General features: G+C 41.9%; 1 protein-coding gene across 1 annotated transcript in view; it reads right to left on the bottom strand.

Annotated features, from left to right (window-relative positions):
- Window positions 1-4193: 4193 nt before the first annotated feature.
- Window positions 4194-24285, bottom strand: part of FBLN5 (fibulin 5) — a 52183-nt gene continuing 32091 nt past the window's right edge. The window contains exons 5-11 of the mRNA XM_069783612.1: window positions 23550-23672; window positions 20191-20307; window positions 19106-19225; window positions 16149-16271; window positions 15485-15611; window positions 12359-12554; window positions 4194-10395 (exon numbers count right to left, since the gene is read on the bottom strand). Of these exons, the coding sequence (XP_069639713.1) occupies window positions 10234-10395; window positions 12359-12554; window positions 15485-15611; window positions 16149-16271; window positions 19106-19225; window positions 20191-20307; window positions 23550-23672 (968 nt within the window). The 3' untranslated portion in view covers window positions 4194-10233. The remainder of the gene's footprint in view (window positions 10396-12358; window positions 12555-15484; window positions 15612-16148; window positions 16272-19105; window positions 19226-20190; window positions 20308-23549; window positions 23673-24285) is intronic.

Genomic DNA, 24285 nt, shown 5'->3' with positions numbered 1-24285 from the left:
GGAAATATGATTTATAGCTCACCCTTAAGGAAGTGCAGCAGGAGGTTAAATCCCTGCAGAATATCCATTTTACAGCCCAGCCAAACCCCATCTCTCCAGCAGCACAGCATCCTTTACCAGCTGGCTGGACAGCACTGACAGAAGAGATGGTACAACCTCCTTCTCCTGTCCACGCTTGTGAGTCAGCTCCAGAGATGCCGTTGCCTTATCCACAGAGCCCTTGGTGAGCAGAGGGACCCTTGGCTAGGAGGATACTGACAGAGCAGATTGGTCTTGCACTGTGAAAAGAGCAATAAAAGGGGAGGGGGTCATGCTATTCAGTCCCATGTGCAACCCCATCTAAGACAAACATGACAGCATGTATAATAAGAGCAGCCTGAAAAGCAGACTGTAAGCAGCTAGAGAAAGAAGGATGCAATGGCTCAGGTCTGAAAACCTCAGATTAGACTGCTTAAGCTGTATGCCAACAACTAAATCTGAGCAACTTTGTTTCCTCAAGTGTCCATTCTCCACCAAATTGAGTGGAAAGCCCAGCTGTCTGGTGGCTTCAATGGTCAGGCCACTTTTACCAAGGCACCCTGGTGGGGAATGAAGAACCAGAAGTCTTTGATCATGGGTCACAGACCTACTTTCTCGCTTTCTTTGAGCAGTTCTAGAGAGTTGTTTGCTTCTCCTGAAATTTTGCAGCCCAGCATTCCTGCACTTGCCCTCTCCTCTATTGCTTTGCATGTGTGCCCATTTCAGTGTAATTTTTCTTGAGTGTGTGATTCAGAATTAATGCAGTTTGCAGTGTAGTGGAGGGAACTGACGTGTCCTCGTGATACTGTAAATGAGCAGCAGCAGTTCCTTTGAGTTCAGAACAGCTATAAAGATCTGTATCAGCTTTCTCAGTGGCTTGTAAATCATCACAAGCCCAGTGAATGGCATATTACCTACCTCACTTCTGCAGTGAGTTATCTGAGTGATGAGAATGCAAGAGAGCAACTGTGTGATATAAGTTCATTCACTTCCCACAAAGCAAACCAGAGCCAGGCTTGGCTGCCCTTGCGATTTGCTGAAATAAGAACATTCCACTTGCAAAACACAAACCCAACCAACAAACAGCCAAAGCCCATTAGGCATGGGTCATTGAGTGTGGTGTGGGTGGAAAAGCCTTTCTTGTACTAAAGTCACAAGCTATGTAGTGCAGGTGGGAGTGAGAACTAGCTACTAGTTAATGATTTATGTATGAGGAAACCAGTTCAGTCTAAACTGTATTAACACTACTTGTTAAGGGGATAGGTTTATTCTGCAGAGCTAAGCCAAATTCTGCCCGCAGCCTCATCTTCACTGCACAAACCCCTGCCTTCACTGGTCCGTGTTGTGCTTCCAAGACCCAGAGCAACTGGGAGAGGAGAGTGACACTGTGTCAGGCTGGGAGGAGAGCTCGTCTCCTGGGATCTGCTGGGAACATCTCCAAGGCTGCAGCATGCAGCCTGTCCACCTTCCCATACACCCTCCAAACACGTGCTGGGTAAAGCATGGCTGGTGCCTGGGGGAACCAGGCAAGGGACCCATCCCACTGTCAGAAGCAATGACCTGCTCCAACCTTCAGTGGAGTTGCAGGGGAAAGAAATGCCTCTAATACATCATGCTGCTGGTACAGATAAAGTAGTATTACACAAAATGTTAATTTGAGCCTTATCATGCATAAACCCAGCAGGAAATGAAAGTAAAATTACACACATATACCTCCATGTATGAGCAAGTTTACTACATAAAAACTGTGAAAGAAAATTAGCCTCTTGAGAATTAATTGTGGTTTGCTTTGAAGTTTTTTCCACTACTGTATATATGTTACTAGAATTTATGACCAGTTGATGTACCAGTATCACAGATCCTCATTCAACTTGCTTTGCAAAGGGGTTACATGATTCTGGCATGAATGCTTGCAGTGATCCTATATGATCACCACTAAACCAGGCAATGATCAAAATAAACTAGGATTCAATTATAATTTTTGTTAGCAATATATTTTTTTATTTTAAAAAAGCTTTAAAATGGACCCTACTGGCGTATTCAATGTAAATTGTTCACAATTTGTAAAACAATACAAGAATTAAAAGCTCATTTTCTGCTACAAATGAAGTAATGGTTATAGGTTATAGGTTAAAGGGGCAGGATGAGGGACAGTGAAACCATCCATTTTAAATTACAGTATTCCTCTTCCGAAAAGAATGAAGACTACAAAATATAACATGTTTATTAATCTGGACATCCTGCAAGTAAGAGTTAGGGAAATGACTGTTTAAGCAGAAGCAGAAGTTCTGTGGACCATCGGTTGAGCTGGGGATTGAGTCCTTCTCCCTGCACCTGTACTGGTTGTGGGAGAAACTGTTGGTATAAGGTGGTGCTATATGTGCTATACCTTAAATTGTACTTACAGGCTTCTGGTGTCCAGTGCATCTCATTAGGTGGCAGGTTGGCCAGGGCAGTGTGACCTTTTTGAAAACTGATGCTGCATTCAAACACATGAATGCTGCCTTCCTATTTTTATTGAAGTGACTGTCAGCACTTGTCTGTCTTTCAAAGGCCCAAGCAAAGCTAAAATGCTCTCAATGAGAGAGATTTGTCTCAGAGATCCTGCACACTGAGAACGTTCCTCAGTACTTTTACATTATCTTGGTTTGTCCTTCCCTTGTTTCTGGCCATGCCTGCCTCTTCCTTGGCACATCCATCAGACAGCCTTTGCGTCTGTATCCTGGTAAGCATCAACTGTGCTTAATCCTGCCAGTGGGAGACAGGGATGCTGGAGGTCAAGGAGTGAATTCTTCCTTTTCCAGATGTTGCATGGGATGTCTTAATTCCAGAGCTATTTATAGGCTACATGGGCACTTATCTTTTTAAGTAGATAATCTCCTTTTTAATATTTTGGGTTTCTGGTTGATTATTTTTGTCCATAGCAATGACATCATAACCAAAGCACTGAAGGTTAACTAATGAGCAAGCTCTTTTTTATTAACTTTCTGGTTCAATTGTAATTTTATCCCTCAACAATTCTCTTTTTCAACTGTAGGAATAACTTTACACTGCTGTGAACTGAGTGCTGTCACTTATACCATTGTAACTCACACCAAATCAGACTGGGTAATTCTAAGTGAGCACAACCCTGGGGAATGGCAAAGTGATATGCTAGAGCTTGCTGCAGGTAGTATGCATGTGGTAGGCAATAGCTTGGTCCTGTCATTTTAAATTTTCCATAGATGTATAAACACAGTGAGAAATTTTATACACTTTATGAAGTAAAACTCCACTTGACATCATTAAGAAGTCAATGAAGATATCTCTCCTCCAGCTGAGGACATGTCTCTATGAGTTTTGTGCCTTCCTCACTGACCTGGGGTGCAAACTTGGGCTGACAGGTGTTTCTGATCGCTGTAGGAGCCCCAGGATCTCTATAGAGCAACTGCTGTTGTTTTGGAAGCAGACAGTTTTTCTGTCTCCCTCCCCTACCTAAATGGCATCAGATGTCAGAGTCCAAAGGAATATTTTTAAATTATGAACTAGATTCAGGTTTTCTTGGGGATACTGATTTGAATAACAAATCTGTGTAATCTTGGCAGGCCTTCTGCCTCTCTGTTTGCATTTCACATAATCCACAAAATTAGTTTACTGACCAAAATGTTTCATAAAAACAGTGATTTCTTATGAATACTGGAGAACTCTGATGCTGGACTTTTGAATTGTGTTTGCACTATGCGTAGGCAGCCAGGAAACACCATATGTTTTGAGGATTTTGTCAAAACTAACCTTTGTAGCTATGATTTCACATGTAGAATACAGAACATTTGCAGCAAGTTGCTGATGAACAATCTCCAGACTAAGGTCCCAGTCTTGAAAAACACATGCGCATGCATTACTTTGAACACTGCAGAATCTCAAGGAAGTCAACATAATCCCTTATAGGTTACAGAGAGGAACAATTTCTATGAATGATCCATAAGCTGTGACTCTGCAAAGGCTTGGGTGTAGCTTGATGTTTTAACAATATGTAGAGTCAAGTGCCTGGGTTGGCCTTCGGAGAACAGGGGTGAGGAATCATTCATGGAAACACATCAATGAATAGCTTGAAATACCAGAGGAAATTCTGAAGTTTCAAAGGATACCTCAGGAAATCTTAAAGTACCCAAAGATTGTGCCCAGAGAGAAAGAGATACTGCAATCATACTACTGTTTATTTACTGGAAACAATCTTTCAGCTCTACTGTAAAAATAATACATATCTGTTTACATTTATTCCACTGACACTGAAATTCAAGACTTAAAACTGGGCTAAATCCAGACCTGATGTAAGGTGGTTATCGATCACTGACTTCAGCATAGTGGTGATCACATTGCACTCTCTCTGACTGGGCCAAATAATACTCTCTTTGCAAACTGGGAGAACCTCATCCAAGGCATGAAGAGCCTAAGGCTGTATTGCATAGGCATGTCCTTATCAGGCTTCTTAAAAAGCTTTGCAACTATCAACCCAGCATGATATAGACACAACTTCAGGGGAAAAGTGATTCATCAGGACCTAAAAGAGCATCTGTTGCCTTCAAGACTGGGAGATTGTGGGGGTTTTTTTAATCCTCTTCATGAAGCCAAGCACTGCCAGCAGGCTGGGCAATCACTTCAGCCATTCAGACCTAATACTTTGCTGTGAGGGTGCCTTACCAACATTGCAGAGGGAGGGGGGTACAAAAGCAGCAAATGGGCCAACACTGCCTGCATTTCCAGTGAAACATGTGAAGAGCTTGTTGTACAGATCGTGGGTGCAAAGGAACCTGGCAGGGAAATAACGGATTTGCCTTGGCTATGAGAAAAGCAAGTGAGGTCAGTCAGAGCGTTGAAGACACACATAGCCTACAACTGACCTCCAAAAAGCAAAGTGAGAAACGTTACGTAGTGCCAGAGGCGAGGTGGAGTTCACTCAGTGTGTGCTTGCAGTGCATGACCATAATGAGATCACTTGTCCAGGACAAACTCAAAGGGGAGAATAAATGACTTCTGGGATACAGGAGGGAATTGACAGAAATTGAATATTTCAGGAATTTTTGGTTGCTGAAGTGTTTTCTAAAGATCCCTTTGCTACCCAGCTACATTCCTCAATTTTTACATCAAGGTTACTGCATCATTATTCACTTGCTGGTGTAAAAGTGTACTTGCCTTGTACCCAAACTCTCCTTCATGTGACCCACAATATTAGTGGAGTTACACGGGGAGTTAGTTTGGCCAGTGGAAACCACTAGAGGGATCTCAGAAATTTGAACCAAGAACTGGTATAGGTGAGATTTCCACCTCTGATGTGCACACTTATAAACATCAGATGCACTCTGCATTGAAACAGGCAAGGAAAGAAGCGGCTGCAGGATCAGAGACATCCCTACACAAATACCTCTGGACCATTACACTTCCTACAGCACTGACCCTTCAGCACAGGTCATCTTTCTTGCCAGGCTTTCTGCAGAATCCCCGAAAGTCTAGTTATGACCATCAGCCTCAGTCTTCATGCATGGCACCTGCTTTGGGGTTGAGCTATTCAGAATTGGTTCAAAGACTTAAAACAACAAAATGTGAGGCATATAAATCACTTGTCTGCACTCATGTCAGATGAGGAAACATGATTTGTTTGTGCCATGTTGTCTTATAACTCTTTGACTTCCAAATGCAGAGCTCCACTACCACAACTAGTTTTAGCTTCTGTAAATTCTCTTTGTGTACAGATGTATGCACAGTGCTTTACACACACACAGGGAAAATCCTAAGGATACTTTTTACCTTTCCATTAAAGAGCAGTAGTCATGCAAATTAACACCAGCTGAGGGTTTTGTTCATCCAGGATAGAGATTTATTTTAATAATAATGTCTGTCAGGCTTGAATAACGTTAGGGCATACTTTTATTCCCCTTTTTTTTTTTTTAACATCTTTGTGCTATGAAATTTTCATTGGGTTCTAATACAGCTACATGCTACAGAAAATATTCAGTAGCATGTTCCATGAATAAGCCAGACTGGAGAACGTGAATGACCACAAACTGTACTGATTCTATTGCTCTGCTTGCTCTAGACAGAGAAAAATGAATATGTAAGTTCTGCTGATGCTGATACCATGTTTATAAGACAATGAAAGTTGACTCTTCTAAAAGCTGAGCCAAAAAAAGGTAAATATGAGTACAGGCCCCCAACCTGAAAAGGAGAAAGCTCTGTGTGAATGGCCCCGGCCCCAGACATGACACTTGGTGATCGTGGGTGACCAGGTACTCAAAGAAGCTTAGTTATTCTCAACAAACTTATTGTTGTCAGAGAAGCACTAGTTGAAAAGAGATTCTGCGGGATCCAGCAAACTCTTAGGTGAAATAACATTTTGTTGTCTGTGTCAAAAAAAGTCAATCCCCTAAAAATATCTCAAAATCAAATAAGCCAGATGATAGGACCCATTCAGCTCTACAGTGCTGGATGATTCATCTCTTGCCATTCTTCTCCCTCTGGCACCTAGCCCGACTAGCATGAATCACGTGGTTCATTTATCAGAATAGATTCTCCTTCCCAGTCATTGCAGTCTGTATCAAAGATGACTGCCATTTCTGCTTTTGTTTACTTTTATTCCAATTATTACACTGGCAATAGGTGCTGTACAAACACGTAGTGAGAGGCAGTCTTTCTCCTGAGGGCCCTCATTTAAACAGACATGACAGCCGACATGCAGGAGAGGCAAAGAGCTGTCCCTCCCTAGCTCGGCCAGGGAACAGCTGTGCCACCCTGAGCGAGGAGCATGTCAGAGCAGAGCCCGAGGGAAGCCACACGTACCCAGACCACGGTCAGTGCCCTCATCTCATGCCGGCCAGAATATTGTCTATTAACCATATGGCAAAACTCTTTGTGTTAGAAAATCCTCTGCAGTAGGTTAGAATAAAGAATCATTTTCTGAGCAGACCTGGAATTCTGTCTGCTTGTAGGGAGGCCTGGCCTCAAAGGAGAACATGAACATATACAGCAGTTGCAAGACTGCATTTTTAACTTTCATGCTGTAAAAACCTGACATGCACAGTCCTTTTTTTTATTTGGTGAGAACTGCTGTACTATACGAGCCTGTGACGGTCTATTGGAAACAGACCCCTGAGTAGGAAATGGAGAGTTTAGATGTTATAAACTGCCAGTAATTTATTATTTTGAGATTGGCATATATTTTGGCAAAGTTAAATTTGGCTGGAGTGATAGTGAGTGATGAAAGATGTTATGGCTGTTGAGAAGTGGCTGAATTCCTTTGTTTCCAGACTTTTCACTTTTTTTTTTTTAAGGCGCAGAATGTTTATATAGAAAGTGTAATATTGTTTTATGAGTATTTGCTGGACCCTGCTAAAACCAAGCATTCAAGCTTTATTCTTTTAACAAAGTGTTTTGTTACGGAATTCCTCTGGGGTTTGATGTTTCTAAATTAGGGTTAAATCAGGTTGGTATGTGGGGGCCATGGGAGAACAGCCCAGAAGTGAGAAACTGTCTGATGTCTAACAGGGTGCACTTCCTCTCCAGGAGGTGATGTGATGGCAGGAAGAGAGAGGACTCCTCAACTGGGCATGAAGAAGCCATAACACAGGGGCACAAAAGGGGCAAAAGGGGGCTTTTAAGCAGTGGCAAAACTTTCAGCATATTAAGAGTTTAACATCTTTAATGCAAGACCCTGCCTGCCTCTTGTCTCCTCTCTGGGCCACCAGAGCCTGCTTGTTTCCCACGTCTCACTTCCATTATCTGGGACACATAAGCACTTTTAGCCCCATGGTTATAAACTAGCATTCCTCCCTCCTGGTCATCTCTATTTTCCCCTCCAAGACTGTGGTATATGATGAGCCATGATACACTCAGGAAACACATTCTTGTTTCTGATATTTCCCTGCACATTTCCTCTACATTTATCTCCTCCAAGTCAGCTACTCACAAAACTTGTTGGCTCCCTGCCTTCAGTTTGGCCCACTAAACCCTGGAGTCAGGCTCCAGCCTTTTTGTTTTTACAATAAAGGACAGCCTGCATACAGAGCTCTGAGGCACAGGATCCCAGGACGTTGTAGCAGCACGGAGAAAACTTTAAACCGTTAAGACATGAAAGCTGCTACATCACACTCAACTCAGCGTTTCATTGCTGTGAGCCATTGCATCAGGACTTCCTTCAAGCTGAGTACAAGTAAAAAGAGCAGAGTCTCTATGAAAGCTAGGGAAACCCAACTCTAGACTAACTCACAAAGCTTATTAGGAACAAGAGAGTCAATTTTCTGATTGTGTCATGCAGTCTGTGTTGTGATAACTTTCTGAGTCTGTAATCTCCCATTTAATACTTCACTTTAATGAAGACCTCACATAATGCTTCTACTCTGCTCCAGCCTGCTTGCATTATAATCTTCATAAACGTCTTTTCCCAAGTAGCATTAAGCACTTCCAGTTGCCAAAAAGATGACGCAAAGGTTGTCTTTCCTGCCCTAGCGATGCTGGAGAGCAAATAAGCCAATAAGTAAAAAGTGGGGGAAGAAGCAAAAGAACTTGCTTCAGAGAAATTTAAGAACAAGGTATATGAACCCTCATCCCTACTGAAATAAAAGACCAAACTGCCAGTGGCTTCAACAAGGTAAGCATTATACCTCCAAACTATACAATTATTTTTTTTTCAAACTCCTAAACATATATATAGATTTAGCTTTGCACTGTGAGGCCTCAGCTGGAATACTTTTCACAGTTTTGGGCACTGCACTTCAAGAAAGATGTGAACCAACTGGAGAGAATCCAGATGAGAGGAACAAGAATGATCAAAGGTCCAGAAAATGTGATGTATGAGGAAAGACCAAAAGAATTGGGTTTGTTTAGACTAGAAAGGAACAGTCTGAGGGGAGACATGACAACAGTCTTCAGACATGTTAAAGACTGCTGCAAAGGGGGAGACAAACTGTTCTCTATTTCTACTGGAAGTACGGTAAAAAGCAATGGATTTAAATTACAACAGCAGAGAGTCAGATTAGACTTCAGGAGAAACTTTCTATTGGTTACAGCAGTTATACCTGAGAAGACATTGCCTATGGAAACTGTAGGATCCCATCTTTTGAGGGCTGGGTACTGGTATAGTGGGGTCTGCTTTGTGGCAGAGGCATGAATGATAAGACTGGTCCAAGTCCTGTTCAGCTTATTTTTCCCAATGTTAGAAATGTAGGAGAGAGACTGCGCGTGAACAGAACAATTCATTTTTTCTGAAGGAATTTGGACAGGTCTGAGCTGAGTGGTCTTTAAACAGGAGATTAGTTGCAGCCTTAACTACAGAGTTAGTATCACTACCTTATAACCATTACAAACTGTTTGCAACTATCACACTCAGGAAAACAGGGAAAAATAAAGTTCTGATTCTTATCTGCTCTAAAGTCCCTGGACACTATTCTGGCAGTGGAGGCCTGTGTCAAAGAGCCTGGGTGTAAATAAGCATAACATCCTAAATAATGTAAAACATACCATCCAGTGATAGATTTCTATGAACTCTGTTATATAGAAAGATTTAATACAGGAAGGAACCCAAACATGTGACACTTTGTTAGAAAGTAAAAGATTACATAGTACAACATGTATTTTGGAATGAATTTACAATGAATTTTAACTATAAAATAGAATCAAAGAAAAAAACGGGTGAAACTAAGACAAATGCAGGGTGAATTGAGACAAAGTGCCTGACTGATAATTCCAGAGATAATTGGGAATGTAAGTTAGCACTTCTGAGATCCCTTGTTTCAAAAGGTGGCTTTTTGTTTCTGTTTCTGCTTGTTTGTCTGCTTTCCATTTATAATGAAAAAAAAAAAAAAAAAGGCAAGATTGCAAAAGCCAGCTTTTTCCTCAGTTTCTTTGGTGCTTTTTGCTAAGCAGCCTTGGAGCTACAAAGGTTCACAGTCTTTCAAACATAGACTCATACCCTAGAAGTGTTTACAATGGAAAGGAGAGTCCTTAAAATATATGACCACATAGAGAATCATATGGGATCTGCTGACAATACATCTTCAGATGTCTGCATCCTGATAGGGACTGTGCATGAAGAGGCCTCCCTCCTCAGACAGGCATAGGTCACTGGGTCTGTGGAAATACTGATTTGGTTTGGAGCTGCTATACGTACTGGCTTCTGAGGAGAGAGTTCTGCAGAGGAGGAACCGTCTCTTTTGTTTTAATGTTTCCAGGGCACAAACTCAAGGTTTAGAAGGAGTACTGTGATACGTATATCCTCAGCCGGATGACAGAGCTTCCTCTGAAGTTGATAACGGTGTTAACAGTGATCATTTCCAAGTCCAACTGAATAGTACGGGGCCCCTTCACGGGGCGGGTCATCACCAGAGTAGCACTGATCGGTCCCGTTTGCTGTACACAAAACAAGAGAAAGCAGGTGAGATTTTCAAAACCGGCTCTTGAAAACTATTGTCTCACTATGGTCTTCAAGCAGCCAAAAATAACTGTTTTCTGTTGCATTGTTTGAAACCACTGGAATTCATAGGAGAGATGGCTTTGTTTCAGCATTTGGCTCCATTTCAGTGTTTTGTAGGAGCTACCACCTTCTACAGTTTGTAAAGCCTTTGGGAGCCCTGCACATAAAAGGAGCTATTGCATAGAAACTTGCTATTGTCCAAATGGAAAAAGATGAAAACATGGATTTAGGGCATAAACAAGTCATGACACCTTTTTTTATTTTGTTTGATGTAAAGAACGCTGTTACTGTGAAGCAGCGAACACGTTAACAGAGCTTGGACAACAGACGTTCCTACGTGAACAGGATCAGGGTTTGTTGTATACTTGCATATGTTAACATCGCAAAACCTTACCCTCTGAAGAGGGCTTTAGATACGTGAAAGCACTTCAGAAAATCTGTCTTTTAGTAAGTGGAAGCAGGCCTTTGAAACATCGGGCCGGAACAGTGGATTATGAGCATTTAAAAACCAGAGCTTCTGACGTTAAAACCAAGCGCAATTTGTTTTCCGGCAGAAACTTCGGTACACAACGCGGGACCTGGTTTACCACGAAGCCGGGCGTTTGCCTTCTCTCTGACCAGAGGAGCCCGGCGGAGCCCTGAGGAGGAGCCGGGCGGGCTGCCCGGGCCGCGGGCCCCGGCGCCTCAGACCCCGGGGAGCAGCCCCGCCCCGCCCCGCCCCGCGCCGCCCCAGCGCCCCTTGCCTTCCCGCCCGCTGCTCCCGCTCTTCCCAAAGCAACGAACAGGCACCACCTGCTGGCTAACGGCCTGACGGGGGAACGGCGCTGCTGCCGCCCGCCGAGGGCTTCGGGTGGCGAGCGACCGGGTGGCTGGGTGGGGGATAAATAGGTAAAAGAACACTACCGGGCTCGAGGAGCGGTGCTGGTCGCTGGAGCCTTAGCGTCTGGTGGATCGACCCAGATCAGGGGAAAAGGGCGGTGGGATCGGGAGTGACTGTGCAACGGGAACGCTCTTGTGAGATGTAAATGATGGTTCCCGGACTGCTTGTCACTTCGGGATTTTGAAACATTTTCCCTTTTTTCACGGTAAGAATCTGGGGCTCTTGTGAGAAATGTGTATTGGAATCTCTCACACTACCGGTTTCTGTGAGGTGTGGGAGCCATCAATAGCCACGGAACATCACTTAACGTGAATGTCAAAACCAGGTTTTGCCTAGGGTTAAAAATCAGCCTCCTGAATGCCATCAGCCCTGGTGTCTATGCCTCATTCTGTGCAGACACTTCCCATTACCCCTGCATGTCAGAGGTGCAGAAAAGATGACTGGGAAACACAGATGTCTTCTGAGGAAAACTCAGATTAAAAAAAAAAAATCAGTTGTGTTTTCTCTAACAGTGCCCACATAAAATGTGTGTTCTCAGTGAAAAAAAATATATAATAAATGAAAGCAAAGAACCCAGAAAGTCAATTCTTGGGATAAAGGGCCATTTTTTGCTTACTTTTTTAGTTTTCAGGTTTTAAAATTTCCAATGAAGAGTTTAATCCAACAAACGAGAAACATTGACTCTTTCAGTGACAATTACTGATTGTGCATCAAAGAAAAAAAAGTTTGGCACAATAGTTTCTCTTGAGCATGGGAGACCTGAGCTATTCTCAGACATGGGTACAGCCCTGGACTCTCCTGAAACTAGTGTCTTATAAAACAAGCATGTTTGCTTTGGGTAGGTTACCTTCCTGAAAGAGCCAGCAGCCCCTGCAGATCAGCACACCACTCTGCATGTCTGCATGTAAAAATGCCTCATACTGAAGGTTTAAATGATATTCATTAAAAACTGAGTTCTGCTGTCAGAAGGATAGTCAGCTAATGAGAAGGTGTTTTCTCTCAGCGAGCATCAGACTTACCCGCATGTAGAATTCCCTGCCCTCGTTCCCTGATTTGATTTGGAAGATGTAATAGGCTCCAGGGTAGCGAGTTGTTGCTTGCATCTGAAAAATGTCAGAAGGCACAGAACGCCCGGACACCATATCCATCACTCTGTACAAGATGGTGAAAGGCTGATCTCTGCAACCGGTGTTTTCAGCTGGACACATGCAGCGGCTAATTGTCAGAGATAGGATTGTCATCAGGGGTTACAAATTCCTGTAATATTTGATTCTTTATATGCAAATACAGCTGCATAAATAAATGAACAAATAATGTTGTCGACCAGCTAAAAGAATCAATGAAACTTGTAATGAATTTTCTCACTTTTAGTATTCTCTGTGTTGCTATTCTGTCCTATCTATATCCCTGCTTTCTTTTGCTTGTCTTCTAGGCCAAAATATCATGGCATCCTTTGTCTCCTTAGATCACTTCAAGATCTGTATTTTCTTTAAAGCAGCTCTGCAGGTGTAGGGTACCTGGTACATGTTTGTTCTGATAGTAATTTAAACTGAACTGTCCCCCAAATAATATTAATTATTGGATCATTTCACTGATGGTGCTACATAAATGTTGTATTATTTTTTTAACAATCTTTTATATACCATATGAAAACATACAGCAAGACATCCTGGATCAAACTGAAGCTCTAGCATTAAATGCAGAGCCCTAAGGAAGATCAGGATAGCAAGCCAAGCATATGACTCTTCCACCAACAGCCTCCAACTGTTTGTGACACAGGAAATTCTTGAAACCAAGATGTCTTCTGTGTATTCATCAGCCCTTAATGCAATTCTTATCCATCAGCTTGTCCAGCCTCCCTTTACACCCACATCAATGTTTGGCATCCACAGCCCCCTGTGGCGAGGAGCTCCGCAGCTCCCTTCACCTCTCTCTGCACTGCCCCTTGCTGACTTCATCTGATGCTCCCAGCTCTTCTATTGAAAGGAGAGCAGCCACTCAATCCCTGCTCATTCTCCTCACACAACTCAGGGTTTCATATTTGACTCTGTTCATGGCTGAAGGGTCCTAACTTAGTTGTTTCTCACAAGGAAGCTATGCCATACTTTTGATCATCCTCACTGCTCTTTATGAACCTTTGTCCAGTTATATTTCTTTTGAGAGGAGGGGAAGGAACTGCATAGTCTTGAAGACATGGGTGCACAATGGCACATGCTCTAAGGATATTCTCTACCTAATATTAACACCTCAAATTCAGATTGTTTTTCTGACCTCTAGTGAGTACTGCAGATCATGGAACTACCTATAATAACCCTCAAATCTCAGTTTGGACAGATTATGATCAGATCAGTGCTCTTTATTTAATTTGTAAATTTGGGATTGTCTTTTTACTTTACATTCATCTACACTGAATTTCATCTGCCATTTTTATTGCACAGTCATTGGGGCTCCTTCTGTAATTCTTTTCTGCCCATCCTTTTCTCTACTGTTCCCAGATACTGTTGCAGACTTTGCCCATCTCATGGTTTATCCTTTTTCCCGGGTTGCTTACAAACATGTTGGACAAGTAGGTCCAGCTCAGACTTCTGCAGAACTTCACTGTGAAAGCTGCTAATTTAATACTATGTTTATTTTTTATCTTCCAACCTCTTATTCTTGTGTGCCAGGGACTTTATTCTTACTTATGGCTGCTTGATTTCCGTATTAACATTTTGTGAGGTTCTTTTGAGAAGACTTTGGAAACCCAAACAGACTGCATCAGCCCATGTGCCCTAGCCACATGCTGCTGATTTCTTCAGAGAACTCTAATAAAGTTGTGAGGCAGGATGTCCATTTCTAAAAGGCATACTGGGGAATTTACTAGAAAAAGAGTTGGGTCTTTTTGCGTATTTTTTCTATAACCTCCACTACTGACACCAATTTGAGACAGTGGGGCATGTCCCCATCTGGCATGTCCCCCATAAAAAGGCTCCTAGCATTACAAACACCTAGTTCCTTCCACAGAAAACACAGATACAAGGAATTCACTTGGCTTTTATACTGACCACTTCTAGACATGTGCCACAAATTAAATGCAGTCACATCTAGACATGAGCCAAAGCCACCAAACACAAAGCTCAGAGATCAAGAGTTCTGGTGCAAGCTGATCTGCGAGGACTTTATAGTTGGGCTCCGAGGAATTTAGATACAGAAGCTTCAGATATTTCAAATTCCAGTTTAAGACTACCACCTCTGAAGGTAGGTAAACCCAGAACAGGAAGAACAGAACGTGTCCACTCCTCAACTGCCCTAGTTCAGAAAGCAATGTAAAGACATGAGTAAATTCTAATGGAAAGAAGCTGATTCTTCATCTCTTGCCTTTGTATAAAATACCAAGGAATCCCAAGTAATTGGCTTTAGTGCAAACACTATGGATGAAATACTATGGGCTGGAATATATAGAGATCTGTCTGGAGCTGAAATATTTTGAGCCCCAGGCAAATACCTACAAAATCGTAAAAGAAACAGTCAGTTTTTAGAAATGTGGGATTTATTTTTTTGCTTGCTCAAATAATGCCAAATTTAGACAGTAACAGTGCTAACAGCCCCATCCAGACATACCCAATTTCTGGACAAGGCAAATCAGTCTGTGGACTTTTCAGCACTTTTAAACTTTAAGCAGTAGGAAACTATTTGTATCCTACTATGACTATCATCTAATATTTTAAAGTACTTCCCAGACATAAGCTAGTTAATATTTACAGAAAATACTCATACTAATAAACAGGCTGCATTTGAGCATATATGAAGTCAGTTAGTAATGTAAGTAAATGTCTCTTATTACATTACAAACCTTGCTGTTTTCTCCACTCACTGATAAGTGTTTTTCCAGTCTAACTTCCCACACATCTGAGTATCGTATCATATCATATCATATCATATCATATCATATCATATCATATCATATCCCATCTGGTGACCTAGTAAGGAATTGCAATTTATTATTTTTATAAAGCTTACCAATGGTAAATGCAGCAACAGCATGTATGTATAGCTCTCTAGACACACTTCATGTCTGTGTTGTAAAAATGCAGCTTATTTCGTTCACTCTAGGTACGTTTCACACAGATAGAATTTGCTTTTGTGGCTGTGGGTATGTTACTCACTTTTCATTAATCTGGATATAAGGATCCTCGCATCTTACTGGGTCTAAACATTTATATTCTCCTGGGATATTGAAACACGTTTGCTGCAGAGTGCAGGTGAAGTTTCTGGTTTCACATTCATTGATATCTAAAACATAAGAAACAAGAGAAAGGCTAAAGCAGGGAAACATGTGCAAGACACCACTCTTACAAACTGGTTTCCATCTTAAGGAATTGCCCCAGAATTCATAACACTCTTGCACTATAAGAAGTGGCCTTTTGATAACTGGCCTCCCTTTTAAGACCAGTTTTTCCCCATTCATTTCTGCTTATTGGAGAGCTCCCATATGCTAAGTGCTGCAAAAATAGAGAAGAAATTGGCTGCTCAAGCTGTCTGACCTTAGAGAATGGTAAAACTAGAGAGAGATGTGCAGCAGAGAGGAGAGCATCTGAGGGCTTTCCTGTGTAGCTGTTTCCTAGTCAGCAAAGTCTTACTTACACCAATTCACCTCAGTGGGACTATTCACATGATGACATTCTTACCAGAATTACATAATTGGCCCTTACGAGTATTTCACTGTGCAATGCCAAGACCAAGCATTCTAAATTCTTGAAAACCTCTTTCCAGACACAGGACCTATTTTCTGGTCCCCTTGGGTTTTAATCAGCACAGGAATGTTCTTACCTTGGCAGCTTCTGCTATCGTCAAGCAAGTTATAGCCCGAAGGACAGATACAGTAGTAAGAACCAGGCCCATTCACACATTCGTGCTGGCAGAGGAACTCTGAGAAGCTGCATTCATCCATGTCTGCAGTGGTAAAACAAAAGTTTAGTGTCTTTGGCTTTACAGTCAAAAGAGCAGTCCCACAGGCAGGTGGCCATCCAGACTACGTGCCCATCACCCCAGCTGGAGGTTGGCACCCTCCAGCTCCCTAGAGCTCTGCAGCAACCTGGCAAAATGCTATACAACAAGTTCTTGGTTAAACATTTTTCTCCTAGGGAAACCAAAGCTGCTGCTGAACACAATGTGTGGCTTTTATTTATTTATTTTTCTTTTCGAATACCTGTCACCAGTTGGCCATGTTTTCAGTTCTGTTTTACGTCAGAGATAGAACTACTCCAACAACAAAGCTGCAACTATAATTTGAAAGGAGAGACTTGGCAGTGGTTTTCTTTTATTTTTTTCCCTTTTTTTCTGGAGAGAAAACTTCCCTTTCCCAGGGCCACATGGGTCCCAGCAGAACTCCTGCAGCCAGCCCTGGCTGTTTTATCTTTCTTAGTCTCTAGCCAGTTAATTCCAAGGCATTCCAGCAAGACTACAGAGCTCATCCCAGCTTGGGTCAGACCTACTAGAAGGCCCAGCCATCTCCCAGATACCCAGGAAGCTAAGCAGTCTGTCAAATCTCTGACTGAAAGCAGAAATTTTCCTCTTTTCCCCTTGCACTCATGAATTGACCAGTCATTGTATTCTGCAGAACTGCGCTCAAGCAAGAGAGATGAACTTCAGAGCTGCGCGTGGAGGCATAGCTGAGGAGGGGAACACACATGCAAAGGCGCTAGACTGAGGGAGGCTGCAGTTAATCATTTCCTCATTTCCCTGTTCAGGGGAAGAAAGAAACAAAGGCCAGAGCCCAGCCAGGAACTCCCAAGTTTTTATTCCCAGCTCTGACATTTTGACTCTCCCAGGCAAATCACTTTTACTCTTCAGACTGAATTTCCCTTTCTTCTAATTTGGGCTCAGTCCATTTATACACTTTTGGTGTTTTGTGCAGATGAATTGGAAAGTATTTGAAGTCCAAATATGTTAAAGTGGCTTTATGGCTGCAACCACATTAAAAGGGAGATGAAAGGAACTCTACACCTACATAGTCCTGTTGTGTGACTTGCCCCAGCGAGTTCACTGAAAAAAACACCCTCCTGACAAAACATGGACCGAGGGCTGACTCCATAAAGGGACCAAGATATCACCCGCTCCCTCGAAGTGTCCTAGCCCAGACCTCCAGCACATTGGATTCATATAACCTGTGCTTAGCTGTTGTCAGGTGCTGGAGGGATTTAAAGCCCCGATGGTCCTACATTTCTGCTGCTGAGCCCACACAGGACAGACACATTTTTGCTGTTCCTAAAGACTTCTTGCATTCTGCTGACTACCTGTGGAGGACAAGATGGTAGGCATTTCAGAGCACATCTAATGCACGTGCAAAATCTCTGAGATCAGAAAATAATGCCGATGTTGAGAAAGCCAGGTTGAAATCTCTGCCTCTCTCCTTGAATTGGGGCAGGGATCCCTCCCGTCTTCAAGGTAAGCTGGCTGTTAGGCCATGGACTAATCCAGTGGCTGTTGAAGTACATCTGGATCCTGGGTGTCTCATAGGAGTGTCCTCCTAACCTGGCATTCGCTTTGCGAGCCTCAGCAATGTGTAGTGATTGCTTGTGAAGTGAAAGAAGCTCATCCAGAGAAATTTGACCTGCTTTGACAAGCATTTTCTTGCACAGAATTGCCCATAAAAGGTTTTCTGCTCTAAATCTGGGTGGTGGAAATTCCCTTTTGCTGGCTTAACTCAGATGTGAATGAGGCTCAAGCACCATCTCTTCTGTCACCATTTTGTACTGGCAGTGTTTATGTGGCATTGCATTGAACTTAACTGGTTCAGGCCCCCAACTAGCTCAGGAGCACATAAAATGGTGCAGGAGTCTAACTTAGAAGCAGAAACTCCATTAGAAAGCAGCAAACTTAAGTTAGGTGTTGCAGCTCTAAATGTTAAATGCATGAGACCCTTTAGAGATTTAAGTCTTTGTTCTTTCCCTTATAATAAGGAGGTTTGCAGGGAAAAACAGCTTTGGAAACATGAATCTATACACATACTGCATATCATATGTCTCCTCTCTCAGAAACAGCATGTTACATCTGTTTACTGTAAATTAAAAAACAAGTATTTTCCAGTGTGTTTTTCCTTCCAAGAAATATTGGCTGGATTTTCTAATTTTATCAGACTATGGGAACATTAAGCACAGAAATAAGTTTTGCCTTCAATTAAAATAAAGCAATAAAATAAAAACAAAAACAAGACAGGAAAAAGTAAAGTGACATAAGCACAGTTTCTTCTGCTATGTGCTGAACAGATTAGCAATAGCTGTACTCAGAAACCATATATTGTTTCTGAAGTGTAGCCAGAGCTATACAGGGGAAACAGGAAGGTTTCAGGCAGAAGAGTGCAGTAATAAGAGCAAGAGGAATACATGCATTCAACAGACAAATGGAAAAGTGCTTTATGTAAAGTATTTCTTTAATCATGGAAGAATGTTCTAGGACTATCCCTACTTTATTTGCTCTAATAAAGCTTCCTGTTCGGCATTACAAAGTGTTTTCTTATGTTTTGCTGTTATCTTGGAGCTTTTTAATATTTAGCTTATTTCTTTAAAACCATTTGCAGCCCTCCTCCATTGTGCTTTTCTGGGTATTTGCCGTGTGCTTTAACTGAAAAGATCATATGAGTTGAAGCTATCCTGCTACTAACCATGGACCAAGGCAAAAAACTTTTTAAAAAGCATGTACAAAACAATACATTGGAAAAAGAAAACTTAAAGTAAAGTAACCAAAAAGAAAACTGAAAGAAACCAAGACAATAAATAACTAGTTACCACTGCAGTTTACTCCATCAGCTTCCAGTTCATAGCCAGGTTCACAGCGGCAGAGAAAAGAGCCGTAGGTATTGACGCAGGTCTGAGTGCAAGGGTTTTCGTTTGTACATTCATTCACATCTACGGGAAACCAATGCCCAATGCATCAGTGACTTCTCCCCAAACCTTATTTTCAATTCATTACTGTAAAGTATTTCAAAGAGATTAGCTGTACAGTCAGAATGATTTGTTCTGAAAAAATATAAGCAAGTCAGTATTCTTTATCGGGATTCAGGCTGATGCCTGGAAATAGCATGTTGGAAACATGACATGCATGGAAATGAAGCATTTTGGGAATGTCTTCAATCAAAAAAATAACATGGAAGACGGGGATGAAATATTTATGACAAATGCTTCTGTCTTTATCCTGCAATTTTAAAACCATTGAACTGATTTTGCCATAACAGACCAAACACAAAATGCAGCAGGATATTCCTGAGGAAGATAATGCAGTGGAGGAATGGTCCTCATGGAAACCTAGGGCTAAGACAAAAGCAATTTTTTTTTTCCTTTTAGGACATTAGCAGCTTCTGGACATCATTAACACAGACCATTTCCTGCAGCATGTGGGAAGAGGCTCCTTGCTTATCTTGGGAGAGGCTTTATGAAGAGGTTGTGTTGACTTTCACTGAGGTAGCACATCACAGCAAAAGGTGGTCTAATGCTCAGGGCCCTAGTCTGGAACTTGGGAGACTCAGACCTAATTTACTGCTCTGACAGAGTTTTCCTGTCTCACATGGGTCACACAGCCTCAGATTTTAAAAGTAAATTCAGTGCCTAAAGTCTTGGTAATTTCAGTGAATTGAGTAACTATATTTTCAGGGGCTTGGTCCTCTGTGCATATTTCTCCTAATACACTGGTCATGTTGCACCTGTACCCCTCCGAGGTACTGTGAAACTACAGAAATATCTCAGGCTGACAAACCTATGAAGGTTTTCAAAAGCAGTGTTGGGAATGTTACTTGTATTCTAAAAACTAAACAAGTTTTAAGGGTGTTGCTGGGTTGGGACCAAAGATTTCAGTCATAGTTTACCATACACAGTACCTTGGCATGATCTTCCGTCATCATTAAGGGTAAAGCCTGGGTTGCACGTACAGGAGTAGGAACCGGGCACATTGGCACACAGTTGCTGGCAGTAGCCGTAGCGACATTCATCTATATCTATAGATGGGAAAGATGAAAAGTAGAGTGGTCTGCATTTTCACGTGCAGGTGCAAAGCAGCAAACACACTGAGTCAACAGTACCAATAACACAGAAATAACCCAGCATACTGGTTACAGATATAACAGCCAAACTTCCAGGTGTTCAGACCCAGAGTTATAGTTAACATACATCTCTACCCAGAAGAATGTAGTAATGTGTTTTTACCCACAGCTGACATCTATTAGTATGTCCTATGAACTGACTGTCTGTCATTGCTGTAATCTTCAGCTTAATGTGACCTCATCAGGAAGCCCAGAGTCAGTCCCTTTAAGCAGCTATCTTGAGGTATACCTGATAGCTGGCCTAGCCCATCAGCTCAAGCACAGCCAATGTTGTAGCAAAGTTTTGTCAGAATCAAGACAGAAACATTTTTTACCTCCACAAAGCTAGTCACTAGAAAAGAAATAAGTATTTCTTACTAAATACTTCTTTTTTTAGAGAGGGTATTCTTTAAAGACTTTTTTCCGAATAGTCACATTCACATTTTATATTAATTTTTAACTGACAAGTTATAGACTCTAAAATGTAAACAGTAGATTTAGTGCCAAAATAGAAGTTTGGGCTGAATTGCAGCATTAGCAATACATGCGACTCACTGTTATAAGCACAAGAAAATGCTGTAAGATATGTATGATGGCAAGTGCTAGAAGAATTTTGCCCCTGGACTAAAAACTGGAATGAAACACCTGGAGTGGCTGACCTTTCCAAGGCTTTACATTTCCTTTGGTATCAACTGGCTTTTGATTTATGGAGATTTTTATAAACGGCTACTCTCAAAGCTTTGAAGTTAAGTTTGTTCAGTAGAAAACCAAGTATATTATCTCCAGTCAGTGTGCCAGGACCAAAGCAGGAAGGCACAGATTTTGGTGAAATGACACCCACCGCAGGTTCCAATGCACGTGAAAATCAAAATGACGGTATTCTCCCTATGGTTCACATGTGTGTATATACATATATCTGCATGAATTCCAGCAGTTTATTATTTGTTAGCTAAATTGGCTGCTTCCTGGTTTAGTGTTAAATATTAAGAATGTGTTGGGAAACTGAATTCCTGAACAACTTGAACATTTTCATGATGTGGTAATACCATAAAAACAACAATGTTGTGAATCTGCTGTATAAGTAGCTACATCCTGCACTTCAAGTTTATGTTGTTGGCCTCACTGGGACAGTTTTGCTATAGAAAGTCTCAGGAAACCATTCTGAAAATGTCAAAAGTCTTGGAAATACTCTCTCTGTGTACAATAACAAGGACACTGACACTCAGTTTTACCCTTACTAGCTGTTATTTCCCACTGCATTCTAAATAGCAGGATAACCTAAAGGCCAGGGTCAGCTATGGTATGTACCCCAGCAGTAGGCTTGGCCCAAAGTGAGATGGGTTTTAAGTAAATTAATACCTCATTTCACTGACACAATTTTAAATACATGCTTTGGCTTTTGCAGGACTCTTATGTCAAGAGCGCTACTTTTTGAGGATACGGACTTTTACAGGGCTGCTTCTTGTGGGAGGGTCATGTGGATAGTGCTGTACTGGCTCCTCCTGTATAAACTTCACTGGGATAATTACAGCAGATAGAAGTGTAGCTCTTTGTAACTGTGGTTTACTACCAGTGCGCCGAAAAAGCCCATCTCTAAAACCCAACCCAGCTCCCTGGTTACGGTGAATGGTTTTTACTGCTATATGCCAGCAAAAATCACTTCTCCAAGGCCAGTGGAAAGTACGGAAAACTGAGACTTTTTTGATACTTAGGGAAAAATATAGCAACTCTAAACACAATTTGCTTTTAGCCCTTTGCATTGCCTTATAATAATCTACCCCATGATTACTTTAAGTGTGCAAGACTGGGATGTTATCGCCTATTTTAAATAGCATAAGCAGATACTCGAATCAATTCAGCAATGCAGCCATTTCAGTTCTCTGGTATATCCATCAAGCAGTAAAGTACTTTAGATCCATGTCCAAATCCTGAATGCTGCACACAACCCTTTCATTTGGGCTGTAACTGGGAGAAGAAAATGGGTGACAAAACAGGTGATGCAGAGCAGAATCCCCCTCCCTGCCCTCCTCATCCCCACCCTGTCACGTACACGTGTACAACACCCAGCACAAGCTTTTTTTCCCAAGAGAAGAAGAATTATCAACGATTAAGGAGCAGGGGGCTTGGAGACTTCATATCCCAGGGGAACTACAAGACAGTGACTCCCCAAAGCAGCTATGGCTGCACAGAGCCCAGCTTGGACGAGGCTCAGCTCTGTCCCTGCCAGGTGAGTTACACAGCAGCTGTTTGCAGTAGTTAGGAAAACAGCCGTGAGTCAGTCCTTCACTGGAATTGGTACTTGGGAGGAGAAAGTTGGAAAATAACTGGAGAGGCTCCAGGGATGAATGGGCAGGGAAAGCCCATTCTCCTTCCAGCAGAGATGTTGTGACAGGACAGTCCAGCTCTGCAGAGCTGGCAAGCAAACAGCCTGCACTGAGGGGAAAAAAATAATAATAAGCAAACTAAAAAAAAAAAGTTTTCTCCTATCTCCTAGGTCCTACCTCTGTACCTAAAATTAACATCTACTTCATCATCCCATGGGCATGTCAAGTGAGGGGAATGGGCTGGAGGAGAGGGGAGCTGGAAGGTTTTCCTGTGCTGTTTGTTGAGGGGTGGTTTTTTCCAACAGGGCTGAGCTAAAAGGATGAACAGGACATTGCAGCAAGGAAAATAACAAAATTGAAATAAAACTGCTTGGAAGATACCGAAACGGCACCCAGTTCAGAGATAATGTTTTTCTCACCCCCAAGCAAAAGGGTTGGTTGAATCTAGGGATTTGCTCCCTGTTTCTTGGTATCAAATACTGATCCCTTTGGGTCCACACTGCCACATTGTGGAAAGGACAGGTCTATTTGGGAATAAATCTTTTTGTATACATGCTTGTGGTTGACCTTATATGAAAGGGAATCCTTCAGACTGGGAATATGAAAATCCCACATGTTACATGGATAGTCATATGGTATTTACATGTATATTTTTGTTCCATGAGGGAGTTTCTCTGCCAAGCATACCATTGGCATTTAACAAAGATGAAGGACAGTTTCCATGTAGCTGAAGGTTTAACCATTACTTGACAAAGATGCTCAGTGACATTATTTCAGCTATTCACGGGTACACATACACAGATGCTCAAATACCATATCGCATGAGGTTTTTACCTAAACACTGGCCTTCTAACAGCCAGTAGCCTTCAGTGCAGGAACAGGTATAGCCCCCCTCAGTATTTATGCAGATCTGGGTGGGGTTACACTGGTGGGAATCTGAAGCGCATTCATCCACATCTGCAACACAGAAATACAGCAAGAAAATATTAGAAATGACAACAAAAGATTGTTCACACTGTACAGGGACTTGCACTCACAATGTGTACACCAGCTCCATGCAAGGAACCAAAGTGTGGTGGAGTAGAGAGAATGACCATAACCTGAAGTAAAATTCATGAAAATAAACGTCTGGGGACAGTGAGAACTCAAGGTGCTCATCAGATCTCTCTTGCAGATGACCAGTGTTTCTCAGAGCTCCTCAGGAAAGGGATTGCGTTACCTTGAGCTTTTTACTACTTCCACATTTGCTTTGTCACTGAATTGGGATTTCCATGCTACAGGGCAGTGTTCAGCCCTAGGAAAAAGCTGCTGAAAGGGCTATATAACCCCACTGCCAAGTAAGAGATGAACGGGAGTTTGAGAGGTGTACAAACACAACTCAGACATATAAAAAAAATTACTTCCTACCCCCACCAATGCAGATTATCTCACTGTAATTTTTCTGAGAGAAGGTTCAACTAAAATCAACCTTAACCTGACAATAAAAATGTATACTTCCCTGGAATCAATTTCCTGACAATAAAACTCTTTTCTTTTAAAAATTTTTTTACCATCTTTATTGTTTTTAATG

Source organism: Haliaeetus albicilla, chromosome 5, assembly GCF_947461875.1.
Source record: "Haliaeetus albicilla chromosome 5, bHalAlb1.1, whole genome shotgun sequence".
NCBI classification, from domain to species: Eukaryota; Metazoa; Chordata; class Aves; order Accipitriformes; family Accipitridae; genus Haliaeetus; species Haliaeetus albicilla.
This window is presented reverse-complemented; position numbering and strand designations above follow the sequence as displayed.